Below are 20,512 nucleotides of genomic sequence, written 5' to 3'. Positions count from 1 at the left end.
TCTTCGTGGTTGCTTAACTTTAAGAACAAAATTTTGGGAGAAAAAACTTTTGATGCAGGAAAACTTTGCAAAGTTTTCCAAATTTTTTAACTTTTACCAAACTTTTTAACTCCTCAGATATACAACATTTGTTCTGGATCTTTAAAAACATGGAATATAAACAGAAAAATTCTACAGACTTTACTCAAAGACATTCTTAATCCAGATTTTCTTAATATTTTCAACATATTCCACTGTGAAATCAGAATTTTCATTATTACATTTCTCATTTAGAGGAATTATTTTTCATATAAATTTTCCAAATCTATTTATATTAACTTCAAATTTTACTCATCTCAAAATGGTTAAATTTTTCACCAGACTTATGGAAAAGGTCCAAGCGGAGCCTAGTCTCCAGCAATCCGGATCCCAGTTCATCTTGTCTATATCGAACCTGATGGAAAAACTGCTGGATTATAGGTAAGTGTATAATTATTTATTTCTGAGAATTGTTGCATCATCTTTAAGATTCCTGCTGTTTCTACTGATATTACAGCAATAATTATATTAATAATAATTATATCTACTCTAGGCACAAGGCCTTGAAAATTTTGGGGAAAGGGGGCTAGTCTATTACATTGACCCCAGTGTGTAACTGGTGCTTATTTCATCAACCCTGATAGGATGAAAGACAAAGTCAACCTTGGTGGAATTTGAACTCAGAATGTAGTGGTAGACAATATACCGCTAAGCATTTCACCCAGTGTGCTAATGGTTCTGCCAGCTCGCCTCCATCGTTATATTATTATCAATAATAATAATAATAATAATTGTTGGTTGACTGATCTCTCCAGTCATACCTTACATTGTATAGAGAAGGGGTGAGATAGGAAGAGAGAGAGAATTAACATGAGGGGGTGTGGGATGGGTGCACATGCTAAGCTTGGTGGCAGGCAATGAACAAATGAATGTTATACACAAACATACACTGACAGAGAAAGAATCACATAGAGAGGAGATGTGTGTGTGTGTGTGTGTGCATACAGACTGTGTGTGTGTGTGTGAGAGAGAGAGAAGTGGGGGAATAAACTTCCATAATATAAAATCAACACAGATTTTCGTTTTTGTTTTTAATTTTATTTTAAGGGAATAAACTTTTTTTCTTTTGATGCATACATGGGTCATTGCCAGTTCCACCTGACTGGCTCCTGTGCTGGTAGCATGTAAAAAGCACCATCCGAATATGGCCGATGCCAGTGCCGCCTGACTGGCTCTTTCTGCAGGTGGCACATAAAAAACACCCACTACACTGTTGGAGTGGTTGGCGTTAGGAAGGACATCCAGCTGTAGAAACTGTCAGATCAGATTGAAGCCTGGTGCAACCTCCTGACCTACAAGTCCCCAGTCAAACCATCCAACCCATGCCAGCATAGAAAACAGATGTTAAACGATGATGATGATAATTTTATCATTTTGCATAAACATCAAGAAAGTTGATAAAAATTAGTCACATTTATAGTATGTATGCTATATTTATATATGATAATGATTTTTAACTGTTATACAAAGACACAGATTCGAATGGGAAGGACTGTAGCTGATCTCAGTATATTACAGGTATCTATTTTATTGGTCCTGGATTAAAAACTTAAGTGGGTTTTTAAAGTTAGAAAGAGATAAAACTAGACATGTTAGTTCATTCAGTTTGCATTGATATGTTTTTAAGTTAATATTTAAATAGGAGACAAGAACTAAAATGAAAAGAAAAAAAATTAAAAGTGCAGCTGTTATCTCTAATACCCTTATATTTCCCCACCTCCCTCTCCAGGAGGAAGTACCATCTACATAGAGAAGCACTGTTCTATACTCTCCCTACAAACTTATGCCCACGTCAAAAATCCTTATTATACATTATTGTTATTATGGCAAACTGGCAGAATCGTTTGTACTCTGGGCAAAATGCTTAGGAGCACTTCGTCAAATCTCTATGTTATGAGTTCAAATTCCAATGAAGTCAGCATTGCCTTTCATCTTTTGGGGGTCAATAAAATAAGTCCCATCTGAGCACCTCCAAAATTTCAGGCCTTATGCCTATTGTAGAAAGGATTATTGTTGTTGTTGTTGTTGTTTCTTCTTCTTCTTCTTCTTCTTCTTCTTCTTCTTCTTCTTCTTCTTCTTCTTCTTCTTCTTCTTCTTCTTCTTCTTCTTCTTCTTCTTCTTCTTCTTCTTCTTCTTCTTCTTCTTCTTCTTCTTCTTCTTCTTCTTCTTTTCTTCTTCTTCTTCTTCTTCTTCTATTTTATTATTATTATTATTATTATTATTATTATTATTAAAATGGCAGTATACCAGCAGAATCATTAGATTATCCTTTTGGGGGTCAACAAAGTACTCATCAACTATTGGGGGTTGATGTAATCAACTTGTTCTGACCCCTAAAATTACAAGAGCTTGGATGGGTCTTGACACTACTTCTTGTCATCATCATCATTTAACATTCACCTTCCATGCTGGTATGGGTTGCACTATTTGACAAGCACCATTGAGTTAGAGGACAGTACCAAGCTTTCAAATTCTACTTTGGCATGGTTTCTACAGCTGGATGTGCTTCTTGATGCCACCTACTTTACAGAGCATTCTTGGTACTTCTTTTATGACATTGGCACTAGTGAGGTCACCAAGTAACTTGCAAGACAAGACAGCCGGCCCCTAACTGTGTTGGGGCTTAGTAAGTAAAGGAGTAGGTGAAAAGTGTGATGGAGGTACGGGAGCAGATGTCTTGTTGAAGAGGTGATATATGACTACCCCAACAGGAAAAGGAGGAAATAGATAGTGCGGGCATGCCCTCATGGTTAATGGTGAATATAGGAGAGAGAATAGGGATAAAGGATGGAAAGTGGGGAGTTAGTAGGTAAGTTAAGGGGTGTAAGAGCTGGTTAGAGATGGGAATAGAGATAGACTCAGGAAGAAGGAAGACCAATAAGTGTGGATCATGGAAGAGGGAGAAATAAGGGACATTAATAGGGAGACAAGGTGAAATGTAGGGGCTCCTCAGACTAAACAGGAATGATGATGAAGGTTTTCTAACATTGGCAGAAGGTCACAAATTTATAGGTGAAGAGGAAATAGAGACTACTGGATGGAATAAAATATTGGATTGGTCATTATGTTAGAAGCTTCTGAAATTCGGAAAGCACAGTCAAGAACACTGGCAGATTTTGAATTCAAATTCAAGCAGCTAAACTCCACACAAAACCCTGCCTCTTTCTCTCAGACAAAGTAAAACTAAAGGGCTGTACCCTTCCTTTCATGTTGAATCTTCCACATTCACTGTTTTGTGGAAATCCTAGAGGTGAATAATGTTTACTTATGCAAGAAGAAGGAATTTTATCTTCTTTCTCAGTTAAGGGGTCTTGTCTTGCAAGTTACTTGATGACGTTGCAGGTACCATGTAAAAAACACCCAGTACACTCTGTGAAGTGATTGGTGTTAGGAAGGGCATCTGGCCTTAGAAACCATGCAAAACCTGACATTAGAGCTTTGTCATGGTCTCTACAGCCATGTAGTTTGCTGGCTCAGCTTCTGCCAATCCATCCAACCCATGCCAGCACTGAAAACAGATGTTTAATTGTGATGTTGATGATAAGAAGCACACAAAAAAAATGAAGAGATGGCATCATAATGCCATCATCTCAATGTTCTGTCCACTTTCTGGAGACAGGAGTGAGTTACAATCTTGATGAAGTATGATTAATTTGGATTGGTGAACCTTTTATTTTTTTGCATCTAATAAAAAATAGTCCAATCTTTTGCAGAAAGTGAACATTTGTAATGTTTATGTCTGAAACCTTGGAGAAATTGGGTTTGGTTTGAGAATTGAATCTAGAATCAGCATTGTTTTAATAACTCTGGCTTCAGATTAGATCTGTGAACCATTCTGAAACTGGTGAAGCAAACAGATGGGTTACCATGCAATCAAATATTCATGACACTTATGCATGTCCATCAATGAATATAAATATATATAACCCCCCCCCCCGCTGCACACGCACTCCTTATTTCAGAATTAAGAATGTATCCCTATGTATGTATGGGATCTGTATTCTACTTACATTTACTGGTGTCTAATTGTTAAACATTGGTAATGAAATTCTTTTAATACAGAGTTCTTTATTGAAATCTATCAGGATTCTTTTATCCCTTTTTTCTTATATAATTTAAATAGTCAGAAAATGGAGAAAACTTTTGATCTACAAACAAATTGAACCGCGTTCAATTTGCTTGTTTGTTGATTAGAAGCTTGCTCCATTTTCTGATTATTTAAATTTGATATTCTATAGTTACCTCTACCCTATGAGCATTGTGTGCCTGAATACCCATGGCCAGGGATAGTATAGGTAATTAGTACTGGTAGTAAATATGGATATTTTTTATCCGTTAGTCGGTTACTACAACCGCTAATTCTGCTTACCTTTTCTATGTGTATATATGTGTGTGTATGTATGTATATATAAAATATGTGTGTGTATGTATATATATATATATATATATATATACACACACACACACAGCTTATATCTACATACACCAAATTATAGACAGGTAGAAACTCTGCCAAATTCACTCTCTTCAAAGAAATATGCAATGGCACACACTTCCTCCATTCTGCTCTCTTTCTCTCTCTCTGTCTCACACACACATACACACACACACTCTCTCTCTCACACATACACATACTCTCTCCCACACATACACACTCACACACACACACACTCTCTCTCTCTCTCTCTCTCTCACACACACACACACACACCACACACACACACACACACACGCACACACATTCTCTCTCTCTCTCTCCTCTCTACATACATGACAACATACACTTGCCACTGCAATTGGCCTTGCAATACTCCACTAAATGTGTTGTGTGAAGTTAAGCACAAGATTAGAGTTGTAACAGGAAGTATGGAGCCTGAATCTTCTTCCAGTGTGCTGTTGTGGTAGCCCAGCAGATGTTTTAGATTAGGGGACAACCCCTGCCTGATGAGAGAGGAAGACCTCCACCACCATGAAGAAGTCTGACAGATTTAACAGTCTGACCCCTTCAGACTAATATTAATATCCTTCTGGAGATAAAGTTATTGTGTCTGTTAAAACCATCAAATTAATGATCCAAGTTAAATCCGATGATGAGGGCTTGATGGGGTTTCTTGCAGTATTTTATTCCCAATTTTTTTCTCTCACTTGTGGCAGAATTCATGTTTAGCTTGTGTGTGTGTTTTCAGCATTGCCATGTACAGGAGGAAGGAACTGAATACTAGTCTTTGAGAAGAACTCTTTGTGTGTGGTGTGTATGTCTTTCTGAGTGTGTGTGTGTGTGTGGGAATTATTAGCAACATCCAGTAATTCTTTAACTCAGCTGAAGGTTATTGACTGAGGAGGGTCTTATCTTAAAGGCTGATATCCCTTTTATACTGTTACCTAGTTGCCTGCCATGCTGGAGCACTATCTTCAAGAGTTTGGTGGAGCAAATTGACCCCAGGACTTTTTTTTTGCTGATAAACAAGCCAACACTGGTTGTCAAGCAACAATGGGGGACAAACACACATACATATGTACATGCACATACATATATACATACATACACAGACATATACACATATATACTTAGACACATACATATATACATACACATATACATACATACATGCGTGTATACACACATATACATATACACACATATACATATACACACATATACATACACACACATATACATACACACAATACATGCATACATACACATACATACACTTATGTATACATAAGGTACAGGCATGGCTGTGTGGTAAGAAGCTTGCTTCCCACCCACGTTTCTGGGTTCAGCCCCACTGCATGACACCTTGGGCAAGTGTCTTCTACTATAGCCTTGGGCCAACCAAAGCCTTGTGAGTAGATTTGGTTGACAGAAACTGAAAGAAGCCCATTGTGTGTGTGTGTGTGATTTGTGTCTGCTAAATTACAGGGATGTAAATACACCAACACTGGTTGTCAAGTAGTTGTGGGGACACACACACATGCATGATGGGCTTCTTTCAGTTTCCATCTACTAAATCCACTCAAAACTTTGGTTAGCCCAAGGCTATAAAAGAAGACACTTGCCCAAGGTGCCACACAGTGGATCTGAACCCAGAACCATATGGTTCAGAGGCAAACTTCTTACCGCACAGCCATGCAAAGTCCTCCCTATATTCTCAGGTTAATTATTGTACAATGCGTTCTCCGTTGGTGTGGCCACTTTGAGCACTTCTGTTTTTAATGACTGAATGAACTTCACCTAACTGACCGACTCTAAAGAAAGTCTGATGGTGGCAGCTGAACAGTTCCATTGAACATCCCCCCCACCTCAGCTTCTGGTGTCAAACTCTGTTGACCTTCTCAAGAGGTTCTAAAGATTAGTCATAAAGCAACTGTGTCTGGCAAAGTCTTTAGATCTTAACACAAAACAAGAAACAGAAGAGAGGAAAGAGTAAATTGTGTTGCTTGTTTGGTGCTGAAGAAAAAGAAATATTTTTTTGTCTTTTACTTGTTTCAGTTGTTGGACTGCGGCTATGCTGGGGCACCACCTCAAAAGGTCTTTGTCGAACATACCACCCTTAGCATGCAGTATTTTATTTTTTGTTTTTCAAGTCTAGCTCTTATTCTATTAGTCTCTTTTGCCAAATCACTAAGTTATAGGGATGTAAACAAACCCATGCCAGTTGTCAAGTGGTGGTAGAGGGAGTGACAAACACATTCACACACCGACTGCATCCATAATGAAGAAATTATGAGAAACAGGGTATAACAGCCGTGTGGTTTGATTTTTACAATTTTCTTTATCTTTTAATATTAAGTACACTCGTATTTAATATGCAGTGAATTGTGATGAGTAAATTGAAGTCCTGATATGAGATATATAGACTTTTATCATCTCATAGTCCAGTGGTTCTCAACCAGGGCCAATATATGGCCCTTAGGGGTCCATATAAGATTTTGTCATGAAAATTTATGCGCAATAAATAAGTTATGCTTCCCCAATACACAAAATATTTTAACAATTCTTTTTTATACAATTCCTAATATTTGATTATAAAAACATAATGGGAGTTTTTAAACATCAAATGGCTGTGAGGGTCCGTCTGAGTGAAGCCAGGATCAAAGGAGTCCAGAGGGAAAAAAATGGTTGAGAACCACTGATCTAGTACCAGCCAGGCAGCTCTTTTATGCAAGAAACCGATTCTGCTCTGGAACCTTCTCTCTTACTTTAACCTTTGTTACTGTATTTGAGATGTTCTGTGTTTCTTTCAATTAATTTTAAATATAACCAAGAATTTAGTAAAATAACTATCATTAGTTATCATTAAGCTAGTGTTAGGAACATAAATTGTGACTAAGGTTTGGTGGAGGATTTTAATTCAGAACTTTTGAAAACAAGACTTTTGTACTACAAAACACCTTCAGCCAGGTTGGTAATGAAAGGGTTAATCCTTCATTTCTTGACATAAAAGCTGCTTCTCTTGGAGGTTCATAGTCTTGTAAGCTGCATCGTGATCCTACAAGTGCTGGTACCATGAAAACAAATAAAGCACCCAATGTATGCTGTCATTAGGAAGGACATCAAGCTATAGAAACCATGCCAAAGCTGATGTTGGATTGTGACCCATTGGATCCTGTCAGACCATTCAGTCTGTGCCAGCATGGAACATGGATTTTAAATAATCTTGATTAATAGACCACATAAAAGACTTAAACCTCCCACTCTCAGTGTCTATGATTAGCAATATGTCTTATAAATTGATTCCTCTCCCCCAGACCCAATCAACTTTCACTCGTTTTCTGTTGTCCCTTTCAACTCACTAATAGGTACTGTTAATCCCAAACAACTCTATTGGTGTTAAACCTTTAGAAATGGCTTTTGTAATCCCAGTTACCATACATTTAATCATGTGTGTGTATATTAATGCATGAATAGTGATAAACACACAAACACACACAGTTACACATTTAACCCTTTTGTTACCATATTTCTTTTGAAACAACTTGGCCATTATAAATGTGGTGTTTGGAACATAAATAAACCAACAAGAAATTTTGATGGAATGTTTCAATTTGGTCCGCTTTAAAACAGGAAGTTTGTAAGAGAGAACCAAGTGTGATCTTTCGTCGGTTGGTATGAAAAGAGTTAATTAAACAGTCACTGAAACATTTGGTAGCTTATTAAATGTTGTAGTGTTTGTGTAGGCTAACAATGTGTCAAGTTAGGAACACTGTAATGTGCCTCTTCTGCCAAGAGAGTTTTAAGGCCATACTGTAACTTCCAATGTAGTTGTTCTTTATCAATGTTTCTCTTTTTCTTTTTTTAGGAAGTACATTGACAAAGAGGATAACAAAGATAAACGAATGCATTGTACCTATAATATTCTTGTAAGTATGTTTATATTGTAATTGTTTGTGTGTGTGTTTCTGTTTAAAAAGTAGAACAGCTAACAATGAGGAAGAAGTCTACAAAAAACAAATGATGTGCCTGTTATCATCATCATCATCATCATCTTTTAACATCCCTTTTCCATGCTGACATGGGTTGGACACTTTGACAGGAACTGTCATATCAGATAGCTGCACAAGGCTCCATTTGTCTGATTTGGCATGGTTTCTACAGCTGGATGCCCTTCATAATGCCAACCACTTTACAATGTACTGGCTGCTTTTAACATGGCACCAACACGGGTGCTTTTATGTGGCACCAACACGGGTGTCTTTATATGGCATGAACAGAGTTGTTAAGTTGGTTGCAAGACGAAGACCTCTCTACTAAGAGAGATGATGGAATTGAGAAACACAAAAATCAGTTGGTTTAATTCCTTATTCTAGAATTAATTCCTTTTAAAATTAATCTCTCTTTGACAAATAAAAAATTTATTTTCAAATCTAAATGAATTTAATGTTTTCTTTGTTTTTCTTGGATTTTAGAATTTTTACAAGACTGAGGTGAACAAGGAAGAGCTTTATATTCGATATATTCACAAGTTATATGAACTGCATCTGAACACAGATAGTTTTGTGGAGGCTGGACTCACACTCCAGCTCTACTCAAGTTTACTGGAATGGACAGAGAGCCCACTACCAACTGAGATGAATTACCACTCAGAGCTCCAGTGTGATCGCAAAGAGAGACTCTACTTGGACATCATTGATTGTTTTGATAAGGGGAAGGTAAGATACTCTCTCTCTCTCACTTTAGGCCTCTCTCTTACAGTCTCTCTTTGTCTCTCATTGTCTTACTCTCTCTCTCCCTCTCTGTAAAATACAACACACTACAATGACACAAACCCATCAGCAATTTCAAGGATGTTAGTCAAAAGCATTGACCCCAGTATTTGTAAGGACCCTGGAAGGATAAGAGACAAAGCTGGTCTCAGCCTGCTTTGAACCCAGAACTCAGAGAACCACAAGAAATCCTGCAACACATTCTTCTGTCTCTCTTACAATCCTACCAGCACACAGCCTTCTTCACTTTCTTTCTTATTAATTACCCCCTCCTTTGATTTCCTCTCCTTTTGCTATCCCCTCCTTTTCTTCTTTCTCTCCTCCTCCTCATCTTCTTCATGCGCTTCTACCTCTTTCTCTTCTGGCACACTTTCTACTCCCCCCTTCTCCCAATTCTACTCCCTCTTTCTCCCTTTCCTTTTCCTCTCTTCTACTATACTGCCGCCCCATTTACCTTTCCTCTTTTACTTGTTTCGGTCGTTGCACTATGGCCAGGCTGGGGCACCACCTCGAGGGATTTAGTCAAGCAAATTGACCCCAGGACCCATTTTTATAAGTCTGGAACTTATTGTATCAGTCTCTGTCATCAAGATGTAAACAAACCAACACCTATTGTCAAACAGTGGTGAGGGACAAAGATACACACACACACATGAGAAGCTTCCATACAGTTTCCATCTATCAAATTCACTCACAAGGCTTTGGTCAACCTGGGACTATAGTAGAGGACACTTGCCCAAGGTGCTGCACAATCAGGGATTGAACCTGAAACCATGTGGTTGCAAAGTAATCTTCTTAACCACACAGCCAGGCATGCACAAGTTTTTTTTCTTTTCTCTAATTCAGCGGTTCTCAACTGAGGTTTGTAGGATCCTTAAGGGGTCGATAGTAATGGGTCTTCTTCTCAAGCACAACATAATTCCAAAGGCCTTGGTCATTGCCTCTGTGAGGCCCAACACATGAAACCAATTTTGCTTTAGATGTTCAGTAATCCCTTGACTATTACGGATCTTATGTTCCAACCCCCACCCCCAGCAATAGGTGAAAATCTGTAAAATAGAAACAATACTGTATATCTTTTTTTATTATTTTTATAATTATTTTTTATATATTTATTTATTATAAATCCAAAACACCATGGAGGAATTAATGTAAGCTTAAATAAAGCATGACAGGTGAGCCATGATATGGCAAGGAATTACTGTATTTATTGCAAGAAACAGTTGGGTTTCTTTCCCTAATGTTTATACAGGGTGATTCAAAAGTCTCCATACATAGGAAAACATTATTTTTTTAATAAGAAACAGTTTATAAGATCCTCTAGATCCCCTGATCTGACCCCTCTTGATTTCTATCTTTGGGGGCATTTGAAAGGCGTGGTGTATTGCAGAAAGATAAAAGACATAAATCATTTGAAGGAACGCATCACCAACTCATTTGCACACGTATCACCAGATGTGCTATTACAAGTTCACAATGAGTGGGATAAATGTATTACAATGTGTATTCAAAACAATGGTAACCATATAGAGCCTGTTAAATAAAAAAGAAACTGTTCTTATAACACTCACACACCCACACACACACAACAGGGTTCTTTCAGTTTCCATTTGCCAACTCCACTCACAAGGCTTTGTTGAGCCTGAGGCTATAAATAGACACTTGTCCAAGGTGCCATTCAGTGGGATTGAACCTGGAACCATGCAAACTTGGAAAGCAAACTTCTTACCACACAGCCACATCTGTGCCTGAGATATCTTCTTTTTTTTTTTATCTTTTTGAGACAGTAAAGTTGTGAGGTTTGACTGCTATTTCTAACAGGTTGAGCAACACATCAAGGCTCCCTTGTTTAATAGAGAGAAGAGGTACCACTGTTACTGCTGTGGAAGGCATGCAGAGAATGATGTGTCCCCTTTTATAAGGTCTCTTTCCTGTAATCAAATCAATATTTTCCATCTGGTTGGTTCCAGAGGAGGGAGGGGGTAGTTTTTCTCAGGCCGGTGGTGGTTTGTGTGGACATAGCTGACCAAGGTCAGCACACTACTCACTTCTACCCCATGAATCATTCTCTTTCCTTCTTTCTCCTCTTCTCTCTTTCCTTTGTCTCTTTCTCTCCTTCTCCCTCACCATCATCACCACCATCACCATTGATTTCATCATCACTACTGCCACCATGATCATCACCATCGTCATCATTGCTACCACCACCACCACCACCACCATTATTATTACTACTGCCATCGTCACCCCCCACATTCCCTGCTGACATCGGTTGGACTTCCCCCTCCTCCATTTATCTCCCACTATTCTGACTGATATTGATTCTGTGGCTGTTACATGGTTTCACCTTCCAGAGACAGTTGTTGAGTAAAGCTGATGGCACAGCGCTTAGTCATCATCATCATCATCATTTTGCTGTTTAGCCCCAGGCCATCCCTGATCAAGTAAGCCTATGATTAAAAGCATTCCAAATGTGACCTTCTCTTCTTGAGATGGTGTATATATGATCACATTATTGAATGTGTCTTGACTGTTTTACGACAGTTGAGTGAGATTTGGCTGCTATTTCTAACAAGCCAGGTGATGCCTCTTGCATAACTTCAGGAGAAGTGGTATTAGGTATAGGAAATAAAAAGGTAGCAGCAGCTAATATCTGATGTTGTTGTTCAGCCCTTGGTCAGTCGTGAGGAAGCAAACTTTTGATAGAAGGAAATCCAACCATGACCATCCTATCTGTAATTAAGAAACTCACTTTGCAACCTCATGGTTCTGCGTTCAGTTCCACTGCATGGTACCCTGAACAAGTGTCTTCTACTATAGCCTCAGGTTGACCAAAGCCTTTTGAAGAAATTTGAAAGAAGCTCATTGTGTGTGTGTGTGTATGCACGTGTGTATATGTGCATGTACACACATGTTATATATATATATATAACTGTATATATATATATATTTAACTGTAATTATATATTATTTCTTTTTAATAATATAGGCTCCAATTAAAGCAACTAAATCTTAAACATGACTGAAAAAAGATTAGCTGAACCACTGTGAATTGAACATATATATATTTGTGTGTGTGTGTGTGTGCATGTATATATATATATATGTGTGCATTTGTGTGTGTGTGTGTGTGTGCATCTGTGTTATATATATATATGTTTGTGTTGTTTGTACCCCACCCCCATTTGGTAAACAATATTGGTTGGTTTATATCCCTGTAACTCAGCAGTTTAGTAAAAAATAAAGACAAAATAAATCTTGGAAATTATTTGTTTAACTAAAACCCTTCAAGGCAGTGCACCAGCATGGCCACAGTCGAGTGGCTGAAACAATTTTTTAAAAATAATAATTAGTCATGTGTTGAAATGTTTTATTCACTTCCTCTCTTTCCCGATTCTCTGCCCTTGCTTGTATTACCTCCCTTTGTGTGAGTGTCACTTAGCAGGCAGGAGTGGATCTGTACCCATTGTTCTATACAAATATCCGTGTATGGTATGTAAGCAGTGCTTATGCTTTTGTGTATATGCATATTGCTATCAATGTTTATGCGTTTGCACAGCTGTGTGTGTGTGTGGGGGGGGACAAGTGTCGCATGTACCTTATATCATATTTCCCACCCTCACCACAACCACCAGCAGCACCAATCTTTTATTTTTCTCTTCTCTTTTGTGACCTATTTCCCACTTCAAGTATAGCTCCGCTGCCCCCAGATCCTTGACCAGGTGTACACTGATTACCTGCCACTGGTGGGAATTTGGCGGCTTGTTTATATTTAGCATAGTGTGTGTGTGTGTGTATATATATCATCATCATCATCGTTTAACGTCCGTTTTCCATGCTAGCATGGGTTGGACGATTTTGACTGAGGGTTGGTGAACCAGATGGCTGCACCAGGCTCCAATCTTGATCTGGCAGAGTTTCTACAGCTGGATGCCTTTCCTAACGCCAACCACTCCAAGTTTGTAGTGGGTACTTTTTACATGCCAGTCAGGCGGTACTATCAATGACCTCGCTCGAATCTTTTTACACATGCCACCGGCACAGGTGCCAGTAAGGCAACGTTGGTAACGATCACGCTCGAATGGTGCCCTTTTACATGCCACGGCATGGGGGCCTCTCAGGCGGTACTGGCAATGACCTCGCTCATGCATGTGTGCGTATATCTATCTCTGTATGTATGTCAAGGCACATGGTCTAGTGGTTAGTGTGTTGGTTTCTCAATCGTAAGGTTGTGCATTCAGTTCCTGGGCCAGTCTCCCATCTTCCAGTTGTCCCATCTTCCATGTTCTTCTGGGTCGAAAGGTAAAGATGGTGTCTGTGTCTGTTCACAACTACCTAGACACCTACATCAGTGAGTGAAAGTGTGCCGCAAAATACTCAGTCAAGCCAGTGATTTGCTAACATGTACTAAGCTATATTGTAGGACAAAGGTGTTCATGGCCTTCCACAATTCTCCATTCTTTGCTTTCTGTAACATTTCCATTGCCTCTTTCTAGCAACCAGTTCGTCAAGCTTTACATCCATATCATTCTCCTCCTTCCTCTACTTCTTTTCCCTTCAATCTTTCTGCTCCTCACAAAATTCTCCAGGCCCACTTTCCTCATCACACGACCAAGACATCTCTGTTGCTTGGCCCTTATCTCTCCATGCTATGCTCAATATTCTCCTTAAGAACCACATTTCCCTACTCCCCAAGCATCTTCTCATTTCTGATGCTATAGACCTGTGATTCCCAACCTGGGTCTGCAAACCCCTGGTGGTTTGCAAAGGTAGTACTGAGGGTCCGTGAACTAAATTCAAAATCCCATATATATATATACATACATAAGGATAAGCAAATTAAAAGGGCTCCATGGAAAAAGTAATTAAAATAAAAGTGTTGGGAACATCATTATCATCATCATCATCATTTAATGTCCGTTTTCCATGCTGGCATAGGTTGGCCGGGTTGACTGGGGACTGGCAAGCCAGTAGGCTGATCTGATCTGGCAGGGTTTCTACAGCTGGATGCCCTTCCTAACACCAGCCACTCCGAGTGTGTAGTGGGTGCCACCAGTCAGGCAGCACTGGCATCGACCATGTTCAGATGGTGCTTTTTACGTGCCACCGGCACGAAGGAGCCAGTAAGGCGACACTAGCATGACCCACGCTTGAATGGTGCTTATTACATCCCACCAGCACCATGCTTGAAAGGTTCGGAACCACTCCTATCGACCATACCTCACTTTCATACATTAACACAATTCAATACTTGGATCTTGGTGTTGATACTCAGAGTTTGGTTTCTCAAGATGTTATACAATTTTGAGAATGCAGATTTTTGCCAATGCTATTCATCTTTTGATCTCCCTCACATATCTTCCATCTTTTGATCAAGGTGTATATATATTATAGTTTAAATTCCACTGTGGCCAGCATTGCCTTTCATCCTTTCAGGGTTGATAAAGTAAGTACCAGTGGCATACTGTGACAGTGTAATTGATTACTGCCCTCCCCTAAAATTCCATACTTTATGCCTATATTAGAAAGAATTGTTACAAATCAAGAAATGTTGTACATGTCCAGTTTGTTCAGTTGTCCAACTTCAGTAAAATGTATTGAAAAAAAAACAAACAAAAGACCATAACGTAACTTTTTTTACCTTTTTTTTGTTCTTTTTAGGCCTGGGAATATGGAATTCCACTCTGTAAAGAACTGGCATGTCACTATGAAACTAAACTGTATGATTACAGAAAACTCAGTGAGATTTTGGTGAGTAGCTGTTGTATATGCCGTTTTGTTGTTGTCATCTGCGTTTGGCAACAGATTAACGGTATTGTTCTTGTTTTTATATAGAAATATAAAGAAAGTGGATGTACTTGGCAGAAATTGTAGAGTGTCTGACCAAATTCCTTAGAGTATTTAGTTGTTTTTCTGTTGTTGATTTGAATTTTTAACCTACCTGTGCAATATTCGAATATCATGATCTGTATGCAGTGCTCTTGTTGTCACTTCCTCTGTCAACAAATTGTTCACTCATTCTGCACCTTCAAAGACAAGGAAATAAGAGAACCCATAATCAAAACACAAGTAAAGGTTAATCACAGGAAGGGCATTAAGCTATAAAACAGTGCCTCAGTATATTCATCTAACTCATGCTCAGATTGAAAAATGGATGTAAAACCAATTAACAATCTGTATGTGTGTGTGTGTGTGTGTAAGACAGAGAGAGAGAAAAGACTGCATTGGTATGGTCATGTGATGCGTATGGATGAGGACAGCTGCATAAAGAAGAGCTGGAGAGAACCTGTGGAAGAAGTAGACCCAGGAAGACATGGGATGAAGTGGTGAAACGTGATCTATGGATGTTGAGCCTCATGGAGTTGATGACAAGTGATCAAGAGCTTTGGTGATTTGCTGTGCTTGAGAAGACATGTCAAGCCATGTGTAACTGTAGTCATGGCCAGTGCTGGTGTCACGCAAAAGGCACCCACTACACTCTTGGAGTGGTTGGCATTAGGAAGGAGCATTCAACCATAGAAACCAAGCCAAATCAGGCTGGAGCATGGTATAGCTCTCTGGCTTAGCAGTCCCAGTCAAACTATGGGAAATGGACGCTAAATGAGGATGAAGATGATGATGCTAAATGATGATGATGAAGAAGAAGGAGAAGGAGGAGGAAGCTGGCTGTAGCTATTTCTCTTTATTATGTGATTAATTCCGAGAAGAAACTTCTGATTGCTTAAGAAATTAAGCTATCACCTCACAGATTGTGAGTTCAAATTACATTGCAGTTGTTTGTGCATGTCTCTTGATAACACCTTTATTCTTCATAAACCATCAAGCCTACATACCTGGACTTTTTGGAAATTAAAACTATAATTAAGTAGTTTTGGAAATTAAAACTATAATTAAAAAGTTTTGTAGCATAATGAGGTTTATTTAACTCTTCAGCATTCAGATTACTGTTAAATGTAATATTCATTTATCACTTTGTTTTGAATTAATCATGCAGTGTCTTGTAGTTTTGAGATTTCAGTATGATTCTTATAACTTTTGGAATGACACTGTAGGGCAAGCATAAGAAGCCTGATCTAGCCCAGTTTGAACCTAAAACAGGTGGAATATTTGGGTTTGACATCACTGGTTTAAATACTAAAGGGTTACAGTCTTTAACACTAACGAAAAAGGCATGAACGTCTCGCAGTCACAATTGACACAACCAAACTACCTGCTATTCTACAAATCTTATTATTATTCCGCTCAACTCAGGAGAAACTCTGTTGCAACTCTCTTCCTGAAACTAATTAACACAAAAAAAAGGAAAAAGAAGAAAGAACATGGGGAACTAAGTTGTTGGAATTTAGTGTTTGGAGAGAAAAGTAGCTTCAAGGAGTGATTTCCTGAGGAATTAGAGTTCTATGAAAGAAAAGGATTGGGTAAAAGTGTTTAGAGCAGAGTTTCTCAAACTTTTTGAGCCACCCTCGAGGTCATATAATACCCCCATCGCCCCCACCCCTATTTTTATGTATAAATAAATATTTTATATATACTATGAATCATTTGATATTTAATATTATATAATTTGTATACAATACTATTATAATAAATTCATAGTGTCCCCCAATTCACTGCCTTCCTCACAAAACCTCCTTTACCTCCACTGTCCCCTTAGACACTAGCGCCCACCAGTGGGGTGGTAACACCCACTTTGAGAACCTATGGTTTCAAGTGTGAAGGGAAATTATAGTTTGGAAATACAGATTTTTTTGGTTTTTAAGTGGAGGGGAGGAAAGATGCCGATGTCAGTGGATTCAGAAATGCAGAGAGCTGAACAAAATGGTGTTTCCAATTAGAGAGTATTAAATATGGTCACAAGAATTTGAGATGGGGTGTTGTGTTACATTGTGTGGAGTTGCTTTAGAAGTAAGAACAATAAAAATGCTTTTGAATTTGGATGGGCTAGCACATCTTGAAGAGAAGAATTATATAATGTTTCAAAGTGGAAATATTCCTCAAAGAATACTCTTTCACCAATTTTCTTTTATTCTGAAAAAGAAAGGAAAAAATTGTGCTGGCATTGTTGTGTGGTTGAGAAGCTTGCTTCCCAGCCATGAGGTTTCTGGTTCAGTTCCACAACAGGGCATTTTGGGAAAATGCCTTTTGCTATAGTCCCAAGCTGACCAAAGCCTTGAGAATGAATTTGGTAGACAGAAACCAAAGAAGCTCATTGTGTGTGTGTGTGTGTTTCCTTTTTGTTTGCTGGTTTGTAAACAATGGCATCCTTTCTGTGTCTCTGGTTTGCAGTTCATCGTGAAAGGCTATCTGAACTTGGTGACATATCTTGACATGTTACGGGATCTTTGTTGAAAATACACCATAAACAGTGTTTTTTGTCTCCAGTTCCCTGTATAATGCATGTCCAAACTGTTAGCTGCTCAATGGAGTTTAGTATTACTCCATTTGAAAACCTGTGAAAGTTGGCAACAAGAAAGGCATTCAGCGATGGAAAATATTTCCCCCAATCTACTCTTGTCTGATCTATGCAAGCATAGAAAAGTTCCTGTGGATCCTTCTCTTCCTGTGCATCCTCCTCCTCTTTCTGTGGCTCCTCCTTCTCCTCATAGTTACTTAATTCCCTAAGAAGGAAATTGAATTTAAATATAATCTATGTTAACCAGATTCATGTCACTTTAAACTGTCTGCATTTTGTCCACAGCAAAAAGAAGCCAAGTTCTTTGAGAATATCTTGGATGGTCAATTTTTAAGGCAGGACCCTTCATATTACCGTGTTGCCTACTTCGGACAAACATTCCCAAAATTCCTGAGGGTAAGTTCCACCATAAAATTTCTGTTTACCTGTTATGTATGTCTTCATGCATATACATATATACATACACATACACACACACACACATAGAATAGTGGTACAACAATGCACCAATATTTACTGGAAATAGCAGTCGATAATATATGACGTTATAGTAAAGCTTCACCGTATATATATATATATATATATATATATTATATATAATAATTATTATTATTTGAGGGAATAAAATCCAAACTTACAAGGAAAAAAATTCAATTTAGAAATACTAAATCAAATTTCACACAATATAACATATATATATAAAAAATTAGAATAAAACACCTTTTATCAATTTAAAATGAGCAATTAAATTACACCATCTAGACAATTACATATAATAGGAAAATTAAAATAACAATAAAATGTCAAAGATTAAGTAAATTGCAAAAAATAATAATAAAAACGTATATAATATGTAATTGTCTAGATGGTGTAATTTAATTGTTCATTTTGAATTGATAAAAGGTGGTTTTTTTCTAATTTTATATATATATATATATATCATCATCATCATCGTTTAACGTCCGCTTTCCATGCTAGCTGATATATATATATATAATAATAATAATAATAATGATAATAATAATATTAGGGAGTATAACTCCAAACTTACAGGGAAAAATTCAATTTAGTATTAAATCAAATTTCACGATATAAATATATAAAATATGAATTAAAGATAAAACCACTATTATGCAATTCAAACAATGATAGACATAAACCAAAACATAAATAAAAAAATAGAATATATTTTTTTTAAAACATATAACTAGATCACAAAAAGTATAAAAATGAATAATCAATATATAATAAGTAAAGACCAATGTCAGGTAAAAAGCACCTGCTACACTCTTGGAGTGGTTGGTCTTAGAAAGGGCATCCAGCTGTAGAAACCTTGCCAAACCAGTGGATGTTAAACGAAGATGATAATTCATTTCCAATGATTGCAGCCCCTGTTTGATACCCTAAATTATACAGTTCTATATTTAAGAGATGAGGAATTATGTACTTTATTTACATTTGATGGATTTATGTCCTCATCTTGTTTGTTGTTAACACATTTTGGCTGATATACCCTCCAGCCTTCATCAGGTGTCTTGGGGAAATTTCAAACCTGGGTTCTCACTCCTAAGGTACTTTTTGATATTATTATTATTATTATTATTATTATTATTATTATTATTATTATTTATCATTATTATTATTATTCAGGTTACTGCCTAGAATCGAACTTGGAATCTTGTGGTTAGTAGTCCACGCTCTTAACCACTCAGCCACAGGCATATGGCATAGTGGTTAAGAGTGCGGGCTACTAACCCCAAGATTCCAAGTTCGATTCCAGGCAGTGACCTGAGTAATAATAATAGTAATGCCGAAAAATACGCTAGGAATGAGAACCCAGGTTGGAAATTTTCCCAAGACACCTGACGAAGGCTGGAGGGTATATCAGCCAAAACGTGTTAACAACAAACAAGATAAGGACAAATATCTGTCAAATGTATATAATGTACCCTAAATTATGTTTCATGTAATGAAACTTGAAGTATAAATCATTTGTTGTTTTTGTTATTTTTATTGTTTTTTCTCTTTTTTTTTTACCAGAACAAAGTATTTATTTATCGTGGTGATGAATACCTCAAGTTACAAATGATTATGAGTCACTTAACAACTGAATTCCCAAATGCAACTATACTCATCCACAACAATCCTCCTGATGACACTATGAAACAAGGGGATCAACAATGTATCCTTTTTATTTGAAATTGTTCTTCTCTCTATAAATCTTGATTCTTTCTCACATTGCTTTCTTAACCTTTTCAATTCCGACCCAATGGATTATTGTCCCAGCTTCTGTTGATACAAACTCATTTCAAAGTGAATTAAATTAAAATCTTCCATCAAAAGTTCATAATTGTGGCACAGGTCATCATCATCATCAATTAATGTCCATGTTCCATGCTAGCATGGGTGGGACGGTACCACAAGAGCTGGCCAGACCAAAGTCTGCACCAGACTTCTGTGACTGTTTTGGCAGGATTTTTTACAGCTGGATGCCTTTCCTAACACCAACCACTCAGCGGCACAAGCACAGGTGAGGTCAGTTCTGGCAAGGTTTTTACAGCTGGATGCCCTTCCTAACACTAACCACTTTACAATGTGGATTGGATGCTTTTAAGTGGTACCTGCACTGACAGGGTCACCAAGTACTTGCAAAATAAAAACTTTTAAGAGGGGAGGAGACATTGGAGGAGGTGATGATAAAATGGTTATAGTAAGACAGATATAGGTGTCTTGCTGTAGAGGGAGTACAAGGTTACCTGGCTGGAGAGTGAAAGATCAGGAATGAAGACGGAAACGAGTATGCTACTGCAA

At 37.8% G+C, this 20,512-nt stretch overlaps 1 protein-coding gene across 16 annotated transcripts in view; it reads left to right on the top strand.

Annotated features, from left to right (window-relative positions):
* LOC115212854 (dedicator of cytokinesis protein 3) overlaps positions 1 to 20,512 on the top strand; it is a 301,286-nt gene that overhangs the window by 227,259 nt on the left and 53,515 nt on the right. For all 16 annotated transcript variants that reach the window (XM_036503925.1, XM_036503926.1, XM_036503924.1 and 13 more), the window contains 6 exons: positions 361 to 459; positions 8,385 to 8,445; positions 8,992 to 9,234; positions 14,950 to 15,039; positions 17,987 to 18,097; positions 19,742 to 19,883. In XM_036503925.1, coding sequence (XP_036359818.1) covers positions 361 to 459; positions 8,385 to 8,445; positions 8,992 to 9,234; positions 14,950 to 15,039; positions 17,987 to 18,097; positions 19,742 to 19,883 — 746 coding nt within the window. The remainder of the gene's footprint in view (positions 1 to 360; positions 460 to 8,384; positions 8,446 to 8,991; positions 9,235 to 14,949; positions 15,040 to 17,986; positions 18,098 to 19,741; positions 19,884 to 20,512) is intronic.

This window comes from Octopus sinensis, linkage group LG6 (genome assembly GCF_006345805.1).
Source record: "Octopus sinensis linkage group LG6, ASM634580v1, whole genome shotgun sequence".
Classification (NCBI taxonomy): Eukaryota; Metazoa; Mollusca; class Cephalopoda; order Octopoda; family Octopodidae; genus Octopus; species Octopus sinensis.
Note: the sequence above shows the minus strand (reverse complement) of the source record. Positions and strands in the feature narration are given on the sequence as shown.